Raw genomic sequence first — 16,966 nt, 5'->3', positions numbered from 1 at the left:
CCACTCTGAGCTACATATTTAATATATATTTACATTTCATTTCAATTGATAAAAAATAGACATACATAAATAAGACATTCATAAAACCATATTCAACAGTTCAGGACAACAACATATCCTTATATAAGAGGTGACATGAGGACATCTCAAACCATGGTTCTTTTCCCTTCAGACCATATTTGGTGTTAGCCCTTAATGAGTAGATCGGTGACTTGAGCTTGTCCTTGCGTGGCTGGGATTTGTCCTCACATGGCGCCTGCTACCAATCTGCATTCTGGCACACCAGTAGAAACCAGTTCAGGCCATCAGGTCACACATGGCCGTGTGAGAAGAGTAGAGAATATTTTTTAATAGACCAGATCCTCTTCTGCATACTAAAAGGGATATGGATGTGCTGCTTAATCGTAAATAAAAAATAAACTTAACACTCACGCTAGTGACGACTTACACTTCTTATTTAATTATGTTTTATTGTAATAAAGATGAGTGCATAGAATTAGGATGGGAACATTCTTGTGTTGCTTGGGGAGGACAAGGAAGCAAAGTTCAGTGATAAACATTGAAGCATTTGTGCAGAATGCTGGCCAGCGAACAGAGAAGCGTCTGACATCATCAAGTGGAATTCGGCCACCTTCTGCATGGCAACAGCAACCGACCAATCAGACAAAGACAACTCCTGGTCCGGGAATACATAACCTTGGTCAATCTACATCATCTTTGCTAGCAACTAGATTAGCGTAGCTATTGACCCAGAGCTCTGAAATGTATTGACTCCGTCTTCAAATAAATGGACTTGCTTTGAATTTGTCCTTGTAATAGCAGTTCTTTCACAAAAATCCTGCGTGGAACCAAGAGAAATAAAAAGGTGATTTTAAAAAAACACCGGTTCCTTCAATACTAAAGGGAAGAGGGCTCCATCTTTCTGGCATCCAGGACAGAGTTCCACTGAGAACATGCAGTCTTCTGCTCATGACTCTTAGTATCGGATCGTGAGCGTTAAGATACAACAACCAGTGCTTCTTTACATCCAGTTATTGCGTGTGTTTACATGGCCTTTCAAAATCCGGATATTGACAATATTCAGCTTTAAAAAGGGTTATTGCCTGCACGTAAACGTGGTCCATGCGAGGAGCAGTCCAGTCACTCCCGGGTCAAGCCATACGCCCACGGCGCTCTGGCCTGTTCCTGACGGGTGCCGGCAAACGGGGGCTGGGACTTGTTGCCCGGAGCGAGTGCGGGTGCAGAATGCGTGTCCTCGGGGACGCAGGCTTCACCGAGGTAAGATTTGCATGGCAGAGGCAGGCGAGGGGGTGTCGGGGGCCTGTCGAGGGGCCTGTCGAGGGGCCTGTCGAGGGGCCTGTCGAGGGGCCTGTCGGGGGGCCTGTCGAGGGGCCTGTCGAGGGGCAAGTGCGTGGGGATGAAGTGGAGATGTCGGCAGCGTGGCGGCGCTCCTTCCCCGCAGACGGCCCACCCTTGAGACCGGGGGACGGAGGAGCTCGGACAAAGCGGGTCTGAGACGCCGTGGCCGACGAGGCGGTAAGGACAGCGACAGTGCCCCCGCCCGGCCTGCCCGCCCGCCCACTCGGGGGTGTCACTTGAGTTCCTCTGGCCTGGAGTGAAGACACCCGAGCTGCTGCTGTCCGACAGCGTGGAGTTAGTGCCATCCGGGATGGACGCCGGACTGGTGGGCAAGGCAAGGGAACACTGCGGGGGAGACCAACACGGCGTTGATGGACACCACAATCACTGCTAGTCTTTTCATGGAAGGGGGGGGACTTGAAACGGTCTAATTTGGAGATGGCAAGGTCAGAGGTTAGGAAAGCCGTTGGCATCGCAATCAACACCCTCACCACATTTTTTTTTTTGCTTTTTCATACATGTTCAACATCTCGTTGATGAAGGCTTTTAGAGGTCGGATGAGGAGGACAAGGACGGGGACCGAGGGGAGGAGGAGGAGACGAGTACCTTTTTTAGGGAGCGCACAGGGAAGTCAGGAGGGAGGTCAGCGAGCATCAACAGGTGCGGGCCTATAGGGGGTGGCAGTGGGACGTCATGAGGAAGGCTAACGAGGATGATGATGACAAGACGAGGTGGGGGCCAATTACATGTCTTCCTTAGTAACGCGTCATTTTACGGAACAATTTGGCCAAAGCGGTTGAAAAGATGAAAAAAAAGAAAAAGATGAAAAGGGCCATACCGTGCGCTGGCGCCGGCGCATTCCGCGGGGGTACAGGAGGCGCCGTGACCGCGGCAATGTGAGCGGACGCGGCCGGGACCATTTCTCTGCCGGCGCTGTCCAAACTCCAACTACTGGGCGCGCTCACAACTGCCAAAGCAAGCGGGCAACTTTTTGAGTATTGAAGCGGGCACACCTACGGCAGTCGCGCCACCTACCGACCTTTGTCAGTGAACGACAGGTTGGGGTCGCTGCAGGGTTTACAAGCCGGACCGATCAGCTGATGGAGGAAGGCCGTCTGCAAGGACAAAAAGTGCAAAGCGTCTTTCAGCCCTCGTTTTCATGCCATCTTCCTACTGACGGACTTGGATTCCAAATCCATTTTGGGGTGCACAAGCTCCCATTCACTCGTTTTTTTCTTTTCCTTTTCAACACAGCTGCCTTGCACACTTTCAGCGTGAGCTGCCATATCCGGGCCCAGCGGCTGGACGGTCGGAAGTCCGTCAGTCGATCGGTCGGTGCAGCTGAAAGGACTCAGAACGTGCAATTTGATGCCAAAGGCAGCCATTTTTCTGCAGTCCAAATAGTGCCGCACTGCTGAGCGCCTTTTCTGACTTAAGCACACAAGACAATTGCTGCCTTGCCAGTAGTGAGACTGACGATATTCTCTTCTCCCACTGGACTTTCCTATCATGGTAGTGTGCGCGTGTGCGTGTGCGTGCGCTGACCTGTCCTGCTCGGCTGAGGTTGTGGCACACGGCGCTGTTGGGTCGCTCTCGCTGCAGTGGCAACAGCATCAACATTTCTCGGTTGCTTCTGCTGCCGTCGTCTGCCACACAAGAAGGAAGACGAGCGAGCGCTCGAGTCGCATCGCATTCATGCAAAATTGCTTCTCGTATTTGCAGTCTTTACCTTTGAGAGCCAAGCTGATGATGTGAGAGGGTGTCGAGTGGGTGGAGCTTAGGCTGGAGGACGAGTGCTTTGCCTGCAGTCAACAACACCCCCCCCCCCCCCAAAAAAAGTCAACATTCGGCTTGGCTTGCAGCTCTGATGAATGTTTGACTCCATCGTTGCAGTACAAGAGTTCAAATGCAAAAGCATGCAATTACAATTGTATTTATTTTACATTTTGAGGTTATGATTCAAACTTGAAACAATTTTCATTTTGGGTATTCTAACTCAAGACATAAATGCAACCGAGTGGCCTATTTGGATCAAATCTAACTTTTAAAAGATCTACTTCAAGAGGTCTTTCATGTGCTTTCATCGTGAAATCAGAAAACTTTGCGGAAAAAGTGCAGTTCAAATAAACCAATTCCAAATTTTCACCCAACTACAAAATGCCATTGAAATCTTTTGGGACTAAAAATGATGAACGGGTGAGTGTGCTTAAGTGTTGAAAGCATCTGTAAAGTTTGCTTGATGAAGGTGTGAAATGAGCTCATTTCAGCAAGCGGGTCCCTTCGCACCCAATGCACACCGACCACAATTTGGAAGCTACGCGGTCGTAAACAACGTTTCCTACTTCCTCATTCTTTGCTTTGATTTCTTTGATTCACTGCATGGACACTATTTGCCGCGTATAATTTGCGGAGAGAAAACTAAGCAAAAAATAACATGATGTTCTATTCTGGTGAAGTGTTCATTTGAATAAGTGGTTCAGAAAATTGATGGATAGATGCTGTAGACCCCATGTCCAAAGTACGGCCCGGGGGCCAAATGCGGTCCGTGTTCCAATTTCCATCGGCCGGCCCGCGGCCTCTGGCATCAAACGAATGTGTGTTACCTTCAGCTGAAAATCCACTTACAAAAATAACAATTGTATTTTTCACCAGAAGATGGCAGCAAACTTACGGCCGCCCCCAGGGTTGCATTGGCAAATGCGCTCCGAGCGCGCTCGCCTTTTCCCAACACGCCACTCGCAGTCTTGTTAGGCGTCAAGAGTGAATTTCTAAGGGCAAACCGAGCCGCGTGACATGTGACGGCCCATTTCTAAAATGGAGACTGCAGCAAAGAAAAGGAAAGTTGACAAAGAAGGCCGTCACTTCACAAAATGGAAACGGTTTGTTGTTTTGCTGAAACCTCAAACAATTGTCGGCTTTTTATGCCGAGAGACTGCGGCCGAGTTCGATATCAAGAGTCGGACCAACAACGAGGCAGAATTTCATTTGCACAATTTTCAGACTCAACGTTTTTGAGATGGCGGATTTCCTTTCCCAACCTGAATGCCGTAGAAGTCTTCGCCGTCGGCCAGGATGAGCACATTTTCGACGTTTCTCGCCTCTCTGGAGCTGTGACAAGAAAGGGGAGGAGCCGCGTCGGGAGACGTGAGAAGGCGGCAAAGGTCAACATGATTTCAACAGCAGCGTGCGGAGGTTGCCGGCGGGAAACCCATTTTAAAAAACTGAAAGAAACCATCCCGAATGAAGCGCACGAATGCCGACAAAATGATGTTCGGACCCTTTTGCCAATGGAAAGCCAGCTGAGGCGAATGGATTGCGAAACATGCGGCAATGTTGCCAGAGACACAAGTTGACCTTGCGAGACTTTCTTCCTGGAACGGCTTGCAAGCAAAACAAACATGTGGACAAGATGAGGGTCGGCTGGCGAGCGGGGAAGCGAAAGGATCGACACATCGCCACACGAGACCGCCGCCGTCGTTTGAGTTGAACCTGCGCCGGTGCCCGTTGAAGCCTTCTGGACTGGAAATCCCTCTGCTGGGGTTCGTCCGGTCGGAAGCGCACGGCGCCTGCAACATGACCACAGCACGCAAATGGCGTTTTCACCGGCACATCTTTTGGCAAGACTCCACGTCTTCCTCTCAGCATGTCACGACTTGGGACAAACGCAACGCTTGCCCAAAACATGGGTCTCGTTTTAATGGGCTTGACACACGGGAGGCGCCAAGCGACGGCGAAATACGTGCCTCGTCGCCACCCTGGTCTCAACACGCGGGACGCCACAAGCAGCCGAGAGCGAGCGACGTCGCCTCCCGCGTGCAGAGCCCGTAAGTCCCAATGATTGCGTCTCCGGTCTTCTCGCAAGTGAAAGTCGTCACAAGGAAAGCTGATTTTTGCGGCGAGACCTTCTCACGTGGCAGAGGCTGCTGTCCATCACTTGAAACTGATCCATGAGCTTCTTGTGCAGCGGCCGCATCTCGGGATGCGCCAGCTTGTCGTGCACGGCCAGACCGGCCGCCAGGACGCGAACCTGCAAGGAAGAATTGGTGACGGCCGAGCGAGCGAGCGCAAACGAGTCCGCTCGTACCTGCTCCTGCATCAGATGTTTCAGCTGGCTGATCTTGTCGCCATCTTGGGGGTGGCCGCTGATGTAATCTTTGTCGAAAAAAGCCTGAGAGCCACAAACGACAGCGGCATCTTCCGTAAAGTTCGCCATTGGCGCTCGAAAGCGGCCGAGAGAGAAAAGGCCAGCAAACGCGCACCTCCTGATATCTGGCGATGCCGCCATTGACGGCGGCGTCCACCACGCCATTGAGGGTCATGCTGAGGAGGTTGACGTTGTTGCTGTGCGGCTGCTTCAGCTGATAGCGGCTGATCAAAGTGCGCAGCTCCTGGTTCTTGTTCTCGACCACACTGACGGCGTTTTCCAGCGGACTCACCTCCACCTGAAAGTTCACACCTGTGTTGTGTGCGGAAGCGTGTGCGCCAAGTCGCTCCACAGAGAGTCAAGTCGAGGCAAATCGGGTCCCGTCACATCACGCTAGTTCCTATCATGGCGACCACTCCACTCACGTCCTGTCCAGCCATGGCGACCAGTCCAGTCCTGTTTGTCTGCTCACCTTTTATTAAAGTTCTTTCTATTCCCGTCTCGCTGCCTTGCTCGCCCGCATTTGGGCCCAGCGTCCCGCAACCGCCCCGACACACTTCCGGTAAAATAATTTGTCTTGATGGCAGACTTTGCAATTTTCCAGTCAGGTCTCAGGGTTCGCCGGAAGTCCTGCAGCCATTCATTCATTCGGTCACTCACCAGTTCTCGCTTGTCCACCTCAAACCAAGGTGAAATTCCAGGCAAAGGGTGCGCAAGGGTCAGCGTTGTCCTCTCGATCCAAAGACTCTGCAACACAGCAAAGTGGCTGGAAATCAGGCCAAGACTTGGATGAGCCTCAACGAGCAGCCGAGGCTAGCAAGGTTGCGCGCACGTAGCAAATAGCAAACGTTGTTTTATTGGTTGTAGGTCACAAAGACTTTGGATGATTTCCCAAACGGCAAGACGAAGCGTTTGCCAGCACGAAACTGCTGGCCAACACTTTGTGACAAAACGACAACATTGGCCACGTGCGCGCGCCCTCAAGCATTCGCCACTCGGTGAGAACCTTCAGCATCGCAAAGTTCACAAGATGTGTGACAACCAAACGGGACTCGTCGTTTCATGCGGAAATGTAAGCGACTTCATCACCTTGAACTCGTTATCGGGATCTTTGGCTCCTTTATGGAAAGGTCGCTCATGACGGAAACGGCGAATGTTGTTAACCCGGTAAAAACTTTTGATTCGATCAGGGATTCGGTCCGACTGCAAGACACCGGCGGCTTCGGGAACCGGCGTGACGGCGTAAATCTGGAGGTCTAGGCGGCGCCGGTCAAAGAAAGTGCCCACGTCACGTCGCGCACGCGCACGCGCACACGCACACGCACGCGCAGATGAGGATACGCTGAGCGTCGGACCGCAGGAGGGCTTGATCGGGCTGGTTGGGGTGCTGCATGGCGATGGCTTGTGGGAATTCTCCCAGCATCCTTTGCTGAAAGGCCTCAAGTCTTTCGTAGTCGTGGCCGCGACACACAAACTCTTTATTCTGCAGGGGACACATGCACATGGAGCGCACGTCACTTTTGGTGCACCTGCGACTGACATTTGGACAATTTCTTAACGAGCGCCGGCGGCAACATTTTCTTCTCCAACCGGGATGCCAAACGCATTTCAGCATCTCTCCACTAGTGGGCCGGAATATGTTGCGCTGGCCTGCTTCCGATTCCACACAAATAGCAACTAATGAGAAACACCTGGATCATCTCTTAAGATGGCATTTTTCTTCAACAAACGGCAATTGGCGACCATCTTTTGGACAGCAGGTGGCGCACACGCATAACGACACATGACAAAAGAAGGACAAAAGTCAAGAAGAAATCATGACGTCAACATTTTTGCTTGTATGAGCTGCAACGGCGGACGTGTGTCTAATTTAGGTTTGGATTTTATTTATTTTTTTAAGCATTATTTGTCTTTTTTTTTCCTTGTGTCAATGTCCTGTCAAGTTCTGTCATAGCCTCCTTCCTGTGCTTGTCATCTCGGTCCCTGGTGTGACCCAATCACGCGTGTCTTGTCTGGTTACCGTTCGTGTATTTGAGTTGCCCGCTTTCTTTTGGTCCTTGTCGTCGTCACACCCTCGCCATGTCCTGTCCTGTCCTGTCCTGTCCTGTCCTGTCCTTCCATGTTCTTCCCTCGTCAATTTAGTTGTTGCCGTGATTGATGTTTTTGGACATTATTGATTTTGTTTTTGGAGTAGTTCCCCTTTTGCTTAATTCAATCCTTTTTGGGGGGTCTGCATCCCCGCCTCGCCCCGTTTTTCTTCCTGCACTTGTGTCCACCTGACAATCCTGACTTGAGGTTGCGTGTCAAATAATCCCATCCAGGTCAGTTGCGTTGCATCTCCCATCTGGTCTTTGCTCGCTAAATGAACAATTTCAGCGGAGAGTGCGTTTGAATGGGTCGGGTCCGACTCATTTGGATTTAATACTTCGCCAAATGATCTCGCGGGGCGGCTGAAACCTTGCGTTCGACAGCCCAGTTCTAGAAGCTTCTTTCTTGAAGGGCAAAAAACTGACCCTGAGGAAGAAAGGGAACCTCCTGCCATAGAATCCCACCCTGAAGAACTTGGGTTCCAGACGCTGCTGCTCCATAATGTAGTCAAAATACGCTGCCTCCAGTTTCTGCAAAGGACCAACAGCAGCACACAAGACAGACTTGCAGATCTTTCCTTGGAATTTGTTGACCTGAGCGAGCAAGAGAACGTTTTCAGACTCACCCTGATCCAGCTGAGACTCTGGTAGTCGTACAAGGATTCGTACTGGAAGGCCAGTTCCCTGCACAGAGGAATCCCAAACTCCCAGCACTGCGCGCGCACGCACGCACGCACGGCGAGCCAGTTTAGCCGCCGGTTTCGGCCACCAGACACGCCACGTGGCAAAAAGAGCGGCTGGGCCTCACCTTGCCTTTGTTGAAAAAGTGGATGATCTTGCGTCCGAGCGCTTCCTTGCGCTGCCACTCGGACTGAGCGGGATAATGCAGAAGGTCTTTCAGCGGCCGCTCCGCCCAGTGCAGCAACTCCCAGTACAGCAAGAGCGCGAACGCCATCTCTGTGGGGGGGCTCAACATCACAAACGTGCACAAACGTGCACACGTCATCGTGTGTGCGCGTGCGTTGTACCGGTGTAGTTGTCCGCCTGCAGATGCATGTCGCACAGTTTGTGGATGTAGCGGATGTACATCTCCTCCTTGTTGATGTCCGATTTGTAGAAGTTCTGAGCATCATCATCATCATCATCATCAGCATTTCTTCATCAGCGCTCACTTGCGATGTTTCAATCTTACCAAGACGACCGTGCAGCCCATTTTCTTGCTCTCCGTCTCATCTCCTCGCATGCAATCCCTGCAGGCGAGACGGACAAACATCGGCACTTGCGTCCATTTCAGTCCCTGCGCTCGGCTAACGACAAAAGAATGTTTGACAACTGTCGGGTGGCTCGACGCGGCGTCAGACCGCCGAGGGGTCGACCGCCGTCCCGGGATTAACGGCGGCCTTTGCCCTCTCTTCAGGCTGACGCCGAGTGAAGATAACGAGGATCCGCTGTCCTCTTCAGGAGTGATCGCATATTTTGTATCCCGGGTTTGGGATCAGATTTTTTAAAAAAACGAACAAAGTCCGGGCCGGGATTCCAACTGTAGACACAATGATTTTTTGACAGAGACATACAAATAAGATAAGATCCGGCCAGAGGGGAGACGAAGTCCGTAGACCAGCAGGGGTGCACTGGTTTTGTATCGCAACACAAATCCATCCCCTTTCTTCGATAAGAGGTGTCACATGATAATATAATGAATCTGATTGGTATTTGGAAATATAGTACACTCCTCATTAGCCTAATTATTCATCCGGATTTCTTTTGCCACGTTCACTTTGCATTTGGTGGCGCGCTGACTCTTTCCTTGGATGCGATGAGCAAGTTTTGTCAACAAGATGTTCATTGCTTAGGACAGTTCAATCGTTATTCCGGTGCTTGGCAAGTCAAAGACAAATATTGCATTATATTCTACATATGCAGAGAGCCGTCGTGCCAACTGAAAAGACGGACGGACGCCATGTTGTTACCCTCGGCGACAGGGCGGGGCATGCGCTCAAGCGTATAGCGCATGAAAATACCTCTCGAAGCGCGCCGCAAAGCGCTTTTATTCATAAAAAACAAAATCTGCAAGTGATTTCGTTTGTCGTCCAGCGACGCACAACCCGAGACCGCGGCACGCAGGTCAGTATCTGTGCGTGCTTACGTTTGTGTGTCGCGTCGATGTCGCGTGTGCGCCCACAGCGGGGTCCATTAAAGAGTCCGGTAAACCCAGAAACCGTTTGTAAGTGGGGAGGACCGCTAGATGTTTGCGCGCGTCTGCGGGAACAGTTTATGCTAGGTTTATGCTATCGGAGCGCGGCGGCGTAAAAGGAGCGCGTGCACGTCAGCGCCACACTTCAGCTAAAGACGCGCTGTCATGGAGTGACAGATATTCAAATGCCATGTTAAAGACCGACGGCTCTGTGCGCGCGTGCGTGTGTGTGTATCTGGTTGTGTATGTGGTTGTGTGCGTGTGCACGCCACCTGCAGTCCAGGAGCCGTTCCATCAGTCGAGTGACGGACGTGATGAAAGAGACGCCCGTCTCCCTCCACGTCTCCTGCTCGATCTTCTCCAGCAGACTTGAAAACAACAACAAAAGCGATGACGGCGCTCGTGGCCTTTGGGCGGCTCGGTGACGTGCGCACACTTCGCATGCGCAACGCACACAAGCGGCAATTCGCTCAAACGGGACGACAACGACGTCTGCGCGTGTTTGGGGGCCGACGGGGTTTGAATTGTTGTGAAAAGGCAATTGAGAAAAGACGAGGCAGAGAAACGAAGAGGTGTTAGTTGCCGCCTACCTGGGGTAAGGCCCAAATAGCTGCGTTCTAATCCCGGCGGCACAAAGCGGGCAGTGGCGCACAAAAAAGAAAGGTGCAAAAGCGTTGAGACACGCAACAACGTTTCGTAATCACGGCAAACTTTTGTGTTTACAGCAAACTGAAGACTTCTCGGTAGTTGTCGTCGCCTTTGCCTTCTGCGACCAAACTGTCCAGCTTGTCAATCAGCTCCGCCTCCACCTACACAACAACAACAACAACAACAACAACACAAAGAAGACCGTTTGGCTTTTTGCGAGTCACGTCGTCAGCCTTCATCAACGCGACTCGCTGAAAATGCATTCGAGAGGATGAAGTTGTCCGATTCACTTAAAAAATGACTTGTACTAACGGTTAACAACAAATATAAATACATACAAACATATACATCAAAAACTGCGGCGGTGGCGGCGAATGTTCGATTCGAGCCAACCAATAAGGAAAGCGCTTGGTGATTGTTTGGCTGCTGGCTCGTCAATCGCACTTCTTGCGAACGTCCCGAACGTCGCTTGCGTAGACGAGCGCAGCGGCGGCGTACGTAGCCTCGTACTGTAAGCTAGCTCCCGCCGTGTGTTCGCGGTTAACCACCAATGACAGACAAGGATGGAAAAAAAGTGGTTTTGAGCTGAACGGAGGCGACATGGATTGAAAAAAGCCCATCAAAAGTCATTTTGGGCGAGTCTTCATTTCAGCGACGGCGTGCGCGAAAGGTCTTTAGAAGAAGGACGCTTCGGTCGCTAAGTTTCTGCTGGCCAGATCATTTCGGTCCACTTTTGGAGTAAGAATGATACTTTTTGAAGCTTGTCAACGGCGTCAATGCAGCCGCAACGCTTTCTTTAGTGACTCGAACTTTCACGCAGCCAACGTTTTGCAAGTCGCCTGTCGTGTAGCTTACGAATGAACGGGAAAGTAGTGGCAAAAAGAAAGTGTTCATCTTTTTAAAAGAAAGGATCCATAGCGAACACAAAATATTATTCTCATGCGCAAAACGGGGGGTGTTTTTTATTTAAGAAATGAGATTAAGAAAACCACAAACCGCCGCCGGGCTACTCGTGCGCCGCAAAATCCGCTCGAAGGTGCGCTCGCGTGTTGTTGCCGTGGCAACACGCGACACCGTCTTGTCGCCAGAAAGAAGTCCAAAGTCGGCGGGTCGAGAGGACCCACCTGCTTGAAGTTTCCGTTTTTGCGCTGCTCCCAGTCCATCATGTCGTGGAAGATGGGGATCATGATCTTTCGGACCTCGGCCTGCGGCACCAGCGTGACGCCCAGGAAGGGGCCGATCATCCCGGGAATGAAGTGGATCTTGTTGTCACCTGCAGCACAGCCAAGACTTTTTGCAAAGCATGCGGAAGCGAGAGCGGCGGGATGGCGGCGAGATGGCGGGATGGCGGCGGCGGCTCCTTACTCAGGTTCTGCCACATGCTGAAGAGTTCGTACGTCATTGTCACCCGCATGTCTCCGTACCTGCAGCCACACGACATCATTTGCCCTTTCAGCCCTCGTTCATGGCCGAAGCAATCGAGCTCCTTCAAGATGTGCGAGCGCTTTGCGCTTATTCACTTCATTTGCTTTCCTACTTTTGACCTTCGTGTATTTTGTGCCATTTTGTTTTATACGACAACGTCTGCTTTCGAGCGTTGAATGAATCAAGTTGAGACGAATAATCTGGCGTCATTGCTTGCGATGACCGCGACCAAGCGCTCCAACGCGGCGAATCCCCTTCAGCGCATTGGCGGGCAGAAACGAGCGCATCTGCCGACCGATGACGGGCGCGGGAGTCGGTCGGCTCGGAGGCTTCATTTTGCCTCTGCGGCTCGACCTGACGGTCTCGAACTTTGAAAGGTCGCACCAACTTACTTGTCAAAGATCTTCTTGCTTTTTGATGGACTCATGTTTTCCAGCTGCAAACTGGGCTGGTTGATGTACAAAACTGCCAGACTGAAGTAGGAGTTCCACACCTGCACTCACAGGGAGACAATCATCATCATCATCATCATCATCATCATCACCACCACCATCATCATCATCATCATCATCATCATCATCATCACCATCATCATCATCATCATCATCACCATCACCACCATCATCATCACCACCACCATCATCATCATCATCATCACCATCATCATCATCATCACCATCATCATCATCATCATCATCATCACCATCATCATCACCATCATCATCATCATCATCATCATCATCATCATCACCATCATCACCATCATCATCATCATCATCATCATCATCACCATCATCATCATCATCACCACCATCATCATCATCATCATCATCACCACAACCATCATCATCATCATCATCACCACCATCATCATCATCATCATCATCACCATCACCACCATCATCATCACCATCATCATCACCATCATCATCATCATCATCATCACCATCACCACCATCATCATCACCACCACCATCATCATCATCATCATCACCATCATCATCATCACCATCATCATCACCATCATCACCATCATCATCACCATCATCATCATCATCATCATCACCACCACCATCATCATCATCATCATCACCATCATCATCATCATCACCATCATCATCATCATCATCATCATCACCATCACCATCATCATCACCATCATCATCATCATCATCATCACCACCATCATCATCATCATCATCACCATCAGGACGACTGATCACATGGATGAACAACGCTGGGCGCGAGTACCTTGAAGTCAAAGTCCACTCCCACAAAGTTGTTGAGCTGAAAGGGTGCGAGCCGCTGCGCCGTGTTTAGGATGATGCTGAAGAGCACAAAGTCAGTCAGTCACATGACAGCCTTCCTCGGCCCCCGCGCCGCCGCCGGCTCGCTGTCTTACTGGCTGGTGAGGAGCCTCATCACATTCCAGTCCGGTGGGAAAATACTCAGCTTCATCAGGTTCCGGAAGACGCACCAAATCTTCATCATCAACTCCTGATGAGACAAAAGGCTCGTGTCCAAACTCTGTGGTCCGGGCTGACTCTCGCCCGTCCGCACAGTTTCAATCAAGGCCGCTGGACTCTCCTTGGATGTTGGCGACCTTTCACTTGCAACCCAAACGGCTCGCCTGGTTCCAAATCACAGGTGTGGAGTTGCCCTTTTTGGGGTTTTGCCGGGCAACGGTTGCCCGGCCAGCTCGTGGGAACAAGCGTCGTGCATGCCAATCAGTAGCTCGCGGCGAACGCAGCTGGCTTCCTGTGGAAGGAGGACATTTTGGGGGGCGGGGCAGAACGGCCGACGGGACCTCCCGTCTTTGCCAGACGGCGTTTTCCAACCACTGATTGGCAGGCAGGACGCCGCTTTCACTGACCGGGCCGGACGACGGCCCATTTTCACAGCGGCCTCAGTCAGCGACTGCGCAATTTACGCCTCAACGAGCCTTTTGGATTCAAGCTGGAAAAGTCTCCATCTTTGCTGCTTTTTCACAATCCAGCAAGCAAAGAGTGAAAGAAGTCGACACTCTGCTGTTCTTTGTGGCTTCAGAGTGCGCTCTTCTTTTCCCTGACATTACTATGACCTTTGACCTTTACTGTGCGTCTTCACACGCCAACACTTGACCCTTGACCTTACCTTGAGTACTTCTTTGCTCTGGAAGTTCTCCATCAGGCGTTGGAAATGGACGTCAGTCATGTGACGGAGGAGGGACAGCAGGCAGGACACAAACCCTCCCTGCCGGAAAAGAAAAGAGCCAAAGTCGCTCCGGTCAGCCGTCAGTCAAGGGCCGCAGACAGGAAGCATGCTAGCGTAGCGTAGCGTAGCGTAGCCTTCCTTCACCACATCTCAACTCCGTCAACAACAACGCTCTTGTAACGTCACGTAGACGGGACAGTCATCACCAAAGCACATTTCAGAAATTCACAATATGGCCTCCCTCAAACAATTGGATGACAAACAAGATGGCGGAAGGAGAAATGCATTGGGCGGGGAATAATGTGCTCAATTCTCCTTTGGATTTGAGGAGGACAATAATAATAATAACAACAAAACGCCTTGTTTTGGAGTCACAATCTGACAAGATGATTGAATGATCTGGACTTTGACTTTGGGTGCGTTTGGCAGTCTGGTGCCGAGTTCGGCGCCAGGCACGTTCTGCCCCGCCCGCTGCCGGCGGCTCGGAAGACAACTTTTGGATCGTGAGTTACTAACAGAGGTCTCGGCGGTGCACTGCGGACAGCGATGACCTCTTACCGCCTCCTGGGATCGGTTGTTGCTCATGATCGACAGCAAGGTCTGAAGCAGGACGTCCAACAGGGACTCCACCATCATCTCCACCTCCTCCTGCACTGATGCATCCTGGGAAAAGAGCGCACGACGTGCGGGACAGACAAAACATTTGCTTTCTCCCACACGGGGATTCCTTCAGCTTTTCATTCTTCTCTGAAAAGTCACGTATTGATTGAATCGGGTCTCATGCGCACTTGTCGGCCTTCATCGGGTTTCAAAACAATCGTTTCTTCCCTTTGTCGTAGAATCTGCTGAAGGATTCTGCTATGATTTTCCCGCGTGTGTGCGTGTGCGCGCGTGTGTGCGCGTGTGTGCGCCTTACCAACGAGCTGGCCTTGATGACAGAGAAAAGCGAAGTGAGAATTCCAGAACACAAGAGCAGTTCTTTCTGATGCCTCAGATGGAGATGAATGTGATGAAGAACCACCGGAAGGAGGACTCTTCGAGACTCTGACCAAGCAGACGTGCGCACGCACATTCCCAACATCACCTCATGTGGACTCTTGCAATATTACGACTTTCATTTTGAAGGCGCCATTTGGCTAAACGTGAATCGTTGACCGGCCGTCACCTGGGAAAGAAAAGAGCCGGCTGTCCACGGTGCGAGCGATGGCCTGCAACTTGACGGCGTCCACGGAATGTCCCGGAACGTCAAGCGTGGACGGCAAACTGGCCAACGCGCCGCGCACAAATTCTGCCACTTCTCGCATTGAAAACATGTGCAGCAGCTCATCAAAGATGGCCGGCAGAGAGTTCAACACGGACACCTGCAAAAGGTCACAGCGACATTTGTGGTCCAATCAAAAGGTTTCCACATCAAAGCCAAATCTTCTTCATCCGTCGGTCGCAAACATCGTGACAAACGTCGAAAACATGAGTCCGAGTGAAACCTCTTTGTGAGTCCGTCGAGAGAAACATTTGCGGCTGCATTTTGGTACACGCTCGGCAAACGGACGCATCGTGATTTACGTGAAAGTCCAGCTTGGCGAGTCTGGACATTTGGCGGACCGCGCCGGCAGTCGCACCGATGGCGTTTTCCATGGCGTGCCCGTCAATTTGCTGACAGAATGCAGACTAGACCTTGGACCGGGTGAAAGTTTGGCGCAGTTGATGCAACGCCATTTTGGTGGACTTGATCCGAAGCGCAGACTCGGATTCTGCGCTTCGCTTATGTCATCGTACTTCGTTCACAAATAAGACGTCAGCGGGCATCGCATGCTTTCAATCATGGAAGGAAGACATTTGTTCTATTTTCAAAAGCACCACCTGACTCTGAGTGTGTGTGTGTGTGTGTGTGTGTGTGTGTGTGTGTGTGTGTGTGTGTGTGTGTGTGTGTGTGTGTGTGTGTGTGTGTGTGTGTGTGTGTGTGTGTGTGTGTGTGTGTGTGTGTGTGTGTGTGTGTGTGTGTGTGTGTTGGGGAGGTCACACACACTCAAGGCCGGAAGGTCGACAAGTGCCCGCGTGATATGATTGGCAAATGGAGATTTCCTTCCAAACGACTTCCGTCATGGAGCCCGCCCGAGTTTCAAGGGAAGGGGAGGAGCCGTTTTGATTGGCTGGGAATCAAGTCGGCTGTGCTCACTCCCACAACGGCACAAAAAGCCCGCTTCGACCAGCACGTGTCCACGGAAAAAACTAAAGGACAAAAACTGTGCACAGTTCCAGCACATTTTGACACAAAAATGTCATTTCTGGCAAACGGGTATGATTTTTTTCACAGCGTTAAGATAACCGACGGGAAGGGCTGAAAAATGCATGAAATGAAAGACAATTGTTTGCGTAACTTGCGACTTGGCCAAGCGTTCCGGTGTTCTGTCGGGTCCGCATACCCGGAGAGGAAACTCTTATCTGTTTGTTGCCTCAACCTGTTCTTGCTGCGCATGAGCCGTTTCCGACAGCGAACGCACACAAGTGCAAGGTATGCTACTCCGACGGGAAATGCCGTTTTGTCCAGACACCGGGACCAAGCGTGTGTGCGTGTGCGTGCGTGCGTGCGTGCGTGCGGAGACAAGCAGGGCGAGCCGGTCCTCTCTCCTTCCCTCCCACTTGAGCAGCAGCCGTCGGACTCGGACAAACAAAGCTCGGCGCCGCTCGCGGCCGCTGCCACTGCCAGAATGTTTGAAATGACAGATGACCTTAATGACAGTGACGGCGGCCTTTCGTCGTCTTCAGGTAAGCCTCATCGTTTGATGCCAATGAATTCGCAACACGTTCGCAAACACGGGCGCCATTCAACAGCGTGCGTGAGACAAACGTCGACGTGGCGCCGTTTACTTCCGCTTGGTGCTCACTTCCAAATGGTAATTTGTTGCTAAAGCTTGT

The 16,966-nt window shown here is 51.4% G+C and overlaps 1 protein-coding gene across 12 annotated transcripts in view; it reads right to left on the bottom strand.

Moving 5' to 3' along the window:
• Window positions 1-437: 437 nt before the first annotated feature.
• The window catches only part of LOC147169038 (dedicator of cytokinesis protein 3-like), a 28,178-nt gene continuing 11,649 nt past the window's right edge, over window positions 438-16,966 (bottom strand). Inside the window, exons 25-55 of one of the 12 annotated variants that reach the window (XM_086085212.1) lie at window positions 15,216-15,411; window positions 14,967-15,094; window positions 14,567-14,713; window positions 13,991-14,089; window positions 13,260-13,354; window positions 13,109-13,184; window positions 12,250-12,350; window positions 11,798-11,856; window positions 11,557-11,705; window positions 10,508-10,593; window positions 10,375-10,401; window positions 10,057-10,152; window positions 8,783-8,840; window positions 8,619-8,712; window positions 8,399-8,547; window positions 8,217-8,303; window positions 8,017-8,121; window positions 6,845-6,986; window positions 6,593-6,759; window positions 6,164-6,250; window positions 5,619-5,801; window positions 5,444-5,527; window positions 5,270-5,386; window positions 4,849-4,925; window positions 4,398-4,461; window positions 3,089-3,161; window positions 2,905-3,005; window positions 2,399-2,474; window positions 2,198-2,326; window positions 1,966-2,027; window positions 438-1,704 (exon numbers count right to left, since the gene is read on the bottom strand). In XM_086085212.1, the coding sequence (XP_085941338.1) occupies window positions 1,141-1,704; window positions 1,966-2,027; window positions 2,198-2,326; window positions 2,399-2,474; window positions 2,905-3,005; window positions 3,089-3,161; window positions 4,398-4,461; window positions 4,849-4,925; window positions 5,270-5,386; window positions 5,444-5,527; window positions 5,619-5,801; window positions 6,164-6,250; window positions 6,593-6,759; window positions 6,845-6,986; window positions 8,017-8,121; window positions 8,217-8,303; window positions 8,399-8,547; window positions 8,619-8,712; window positions 8,783-8,840; window positions 10,057-10,152; window positions 10,375-10,401; window positions 10,508-10,593; window positions 11,557-11,705; window positions 11,798-11,856; window positions 12,250-12,350; window positions 13,109-13,184; window positions 13,260-13,354; window positions 13,991-14,089; window positions 14,567-14,713; window positions 14,967-15,094; window positions 15,216-15,411 (3,678 nt within the window). In that variant the 3' untranslated portion in view covers window positions 438-1,140. The other 11 variants (XM_086085207.1, XM_086085204.1, XM_086085206.1 and 8 more) reach the window with 11 other exon arrangements.

Source organism: Leptonotus elevatus, chromosome 9 (assembly GCF_054856555.1).
Source record: "Leptonotus elevatus isolate MCC_2025b chromosome 9, RoL_Lele_1.0, whole genome shotgun sequence".
In the NCBI taxonomy this organism is placed as follows: Eukaryota; Metazoa; Chordata; class Actinopteri; order Syngnathiformes; family Syngnathidae; genus Leptonotus; species Leptonotus elevatus.
This window is presented reverse-complemented; position numbering and strand designations above follow the sequence as displayed.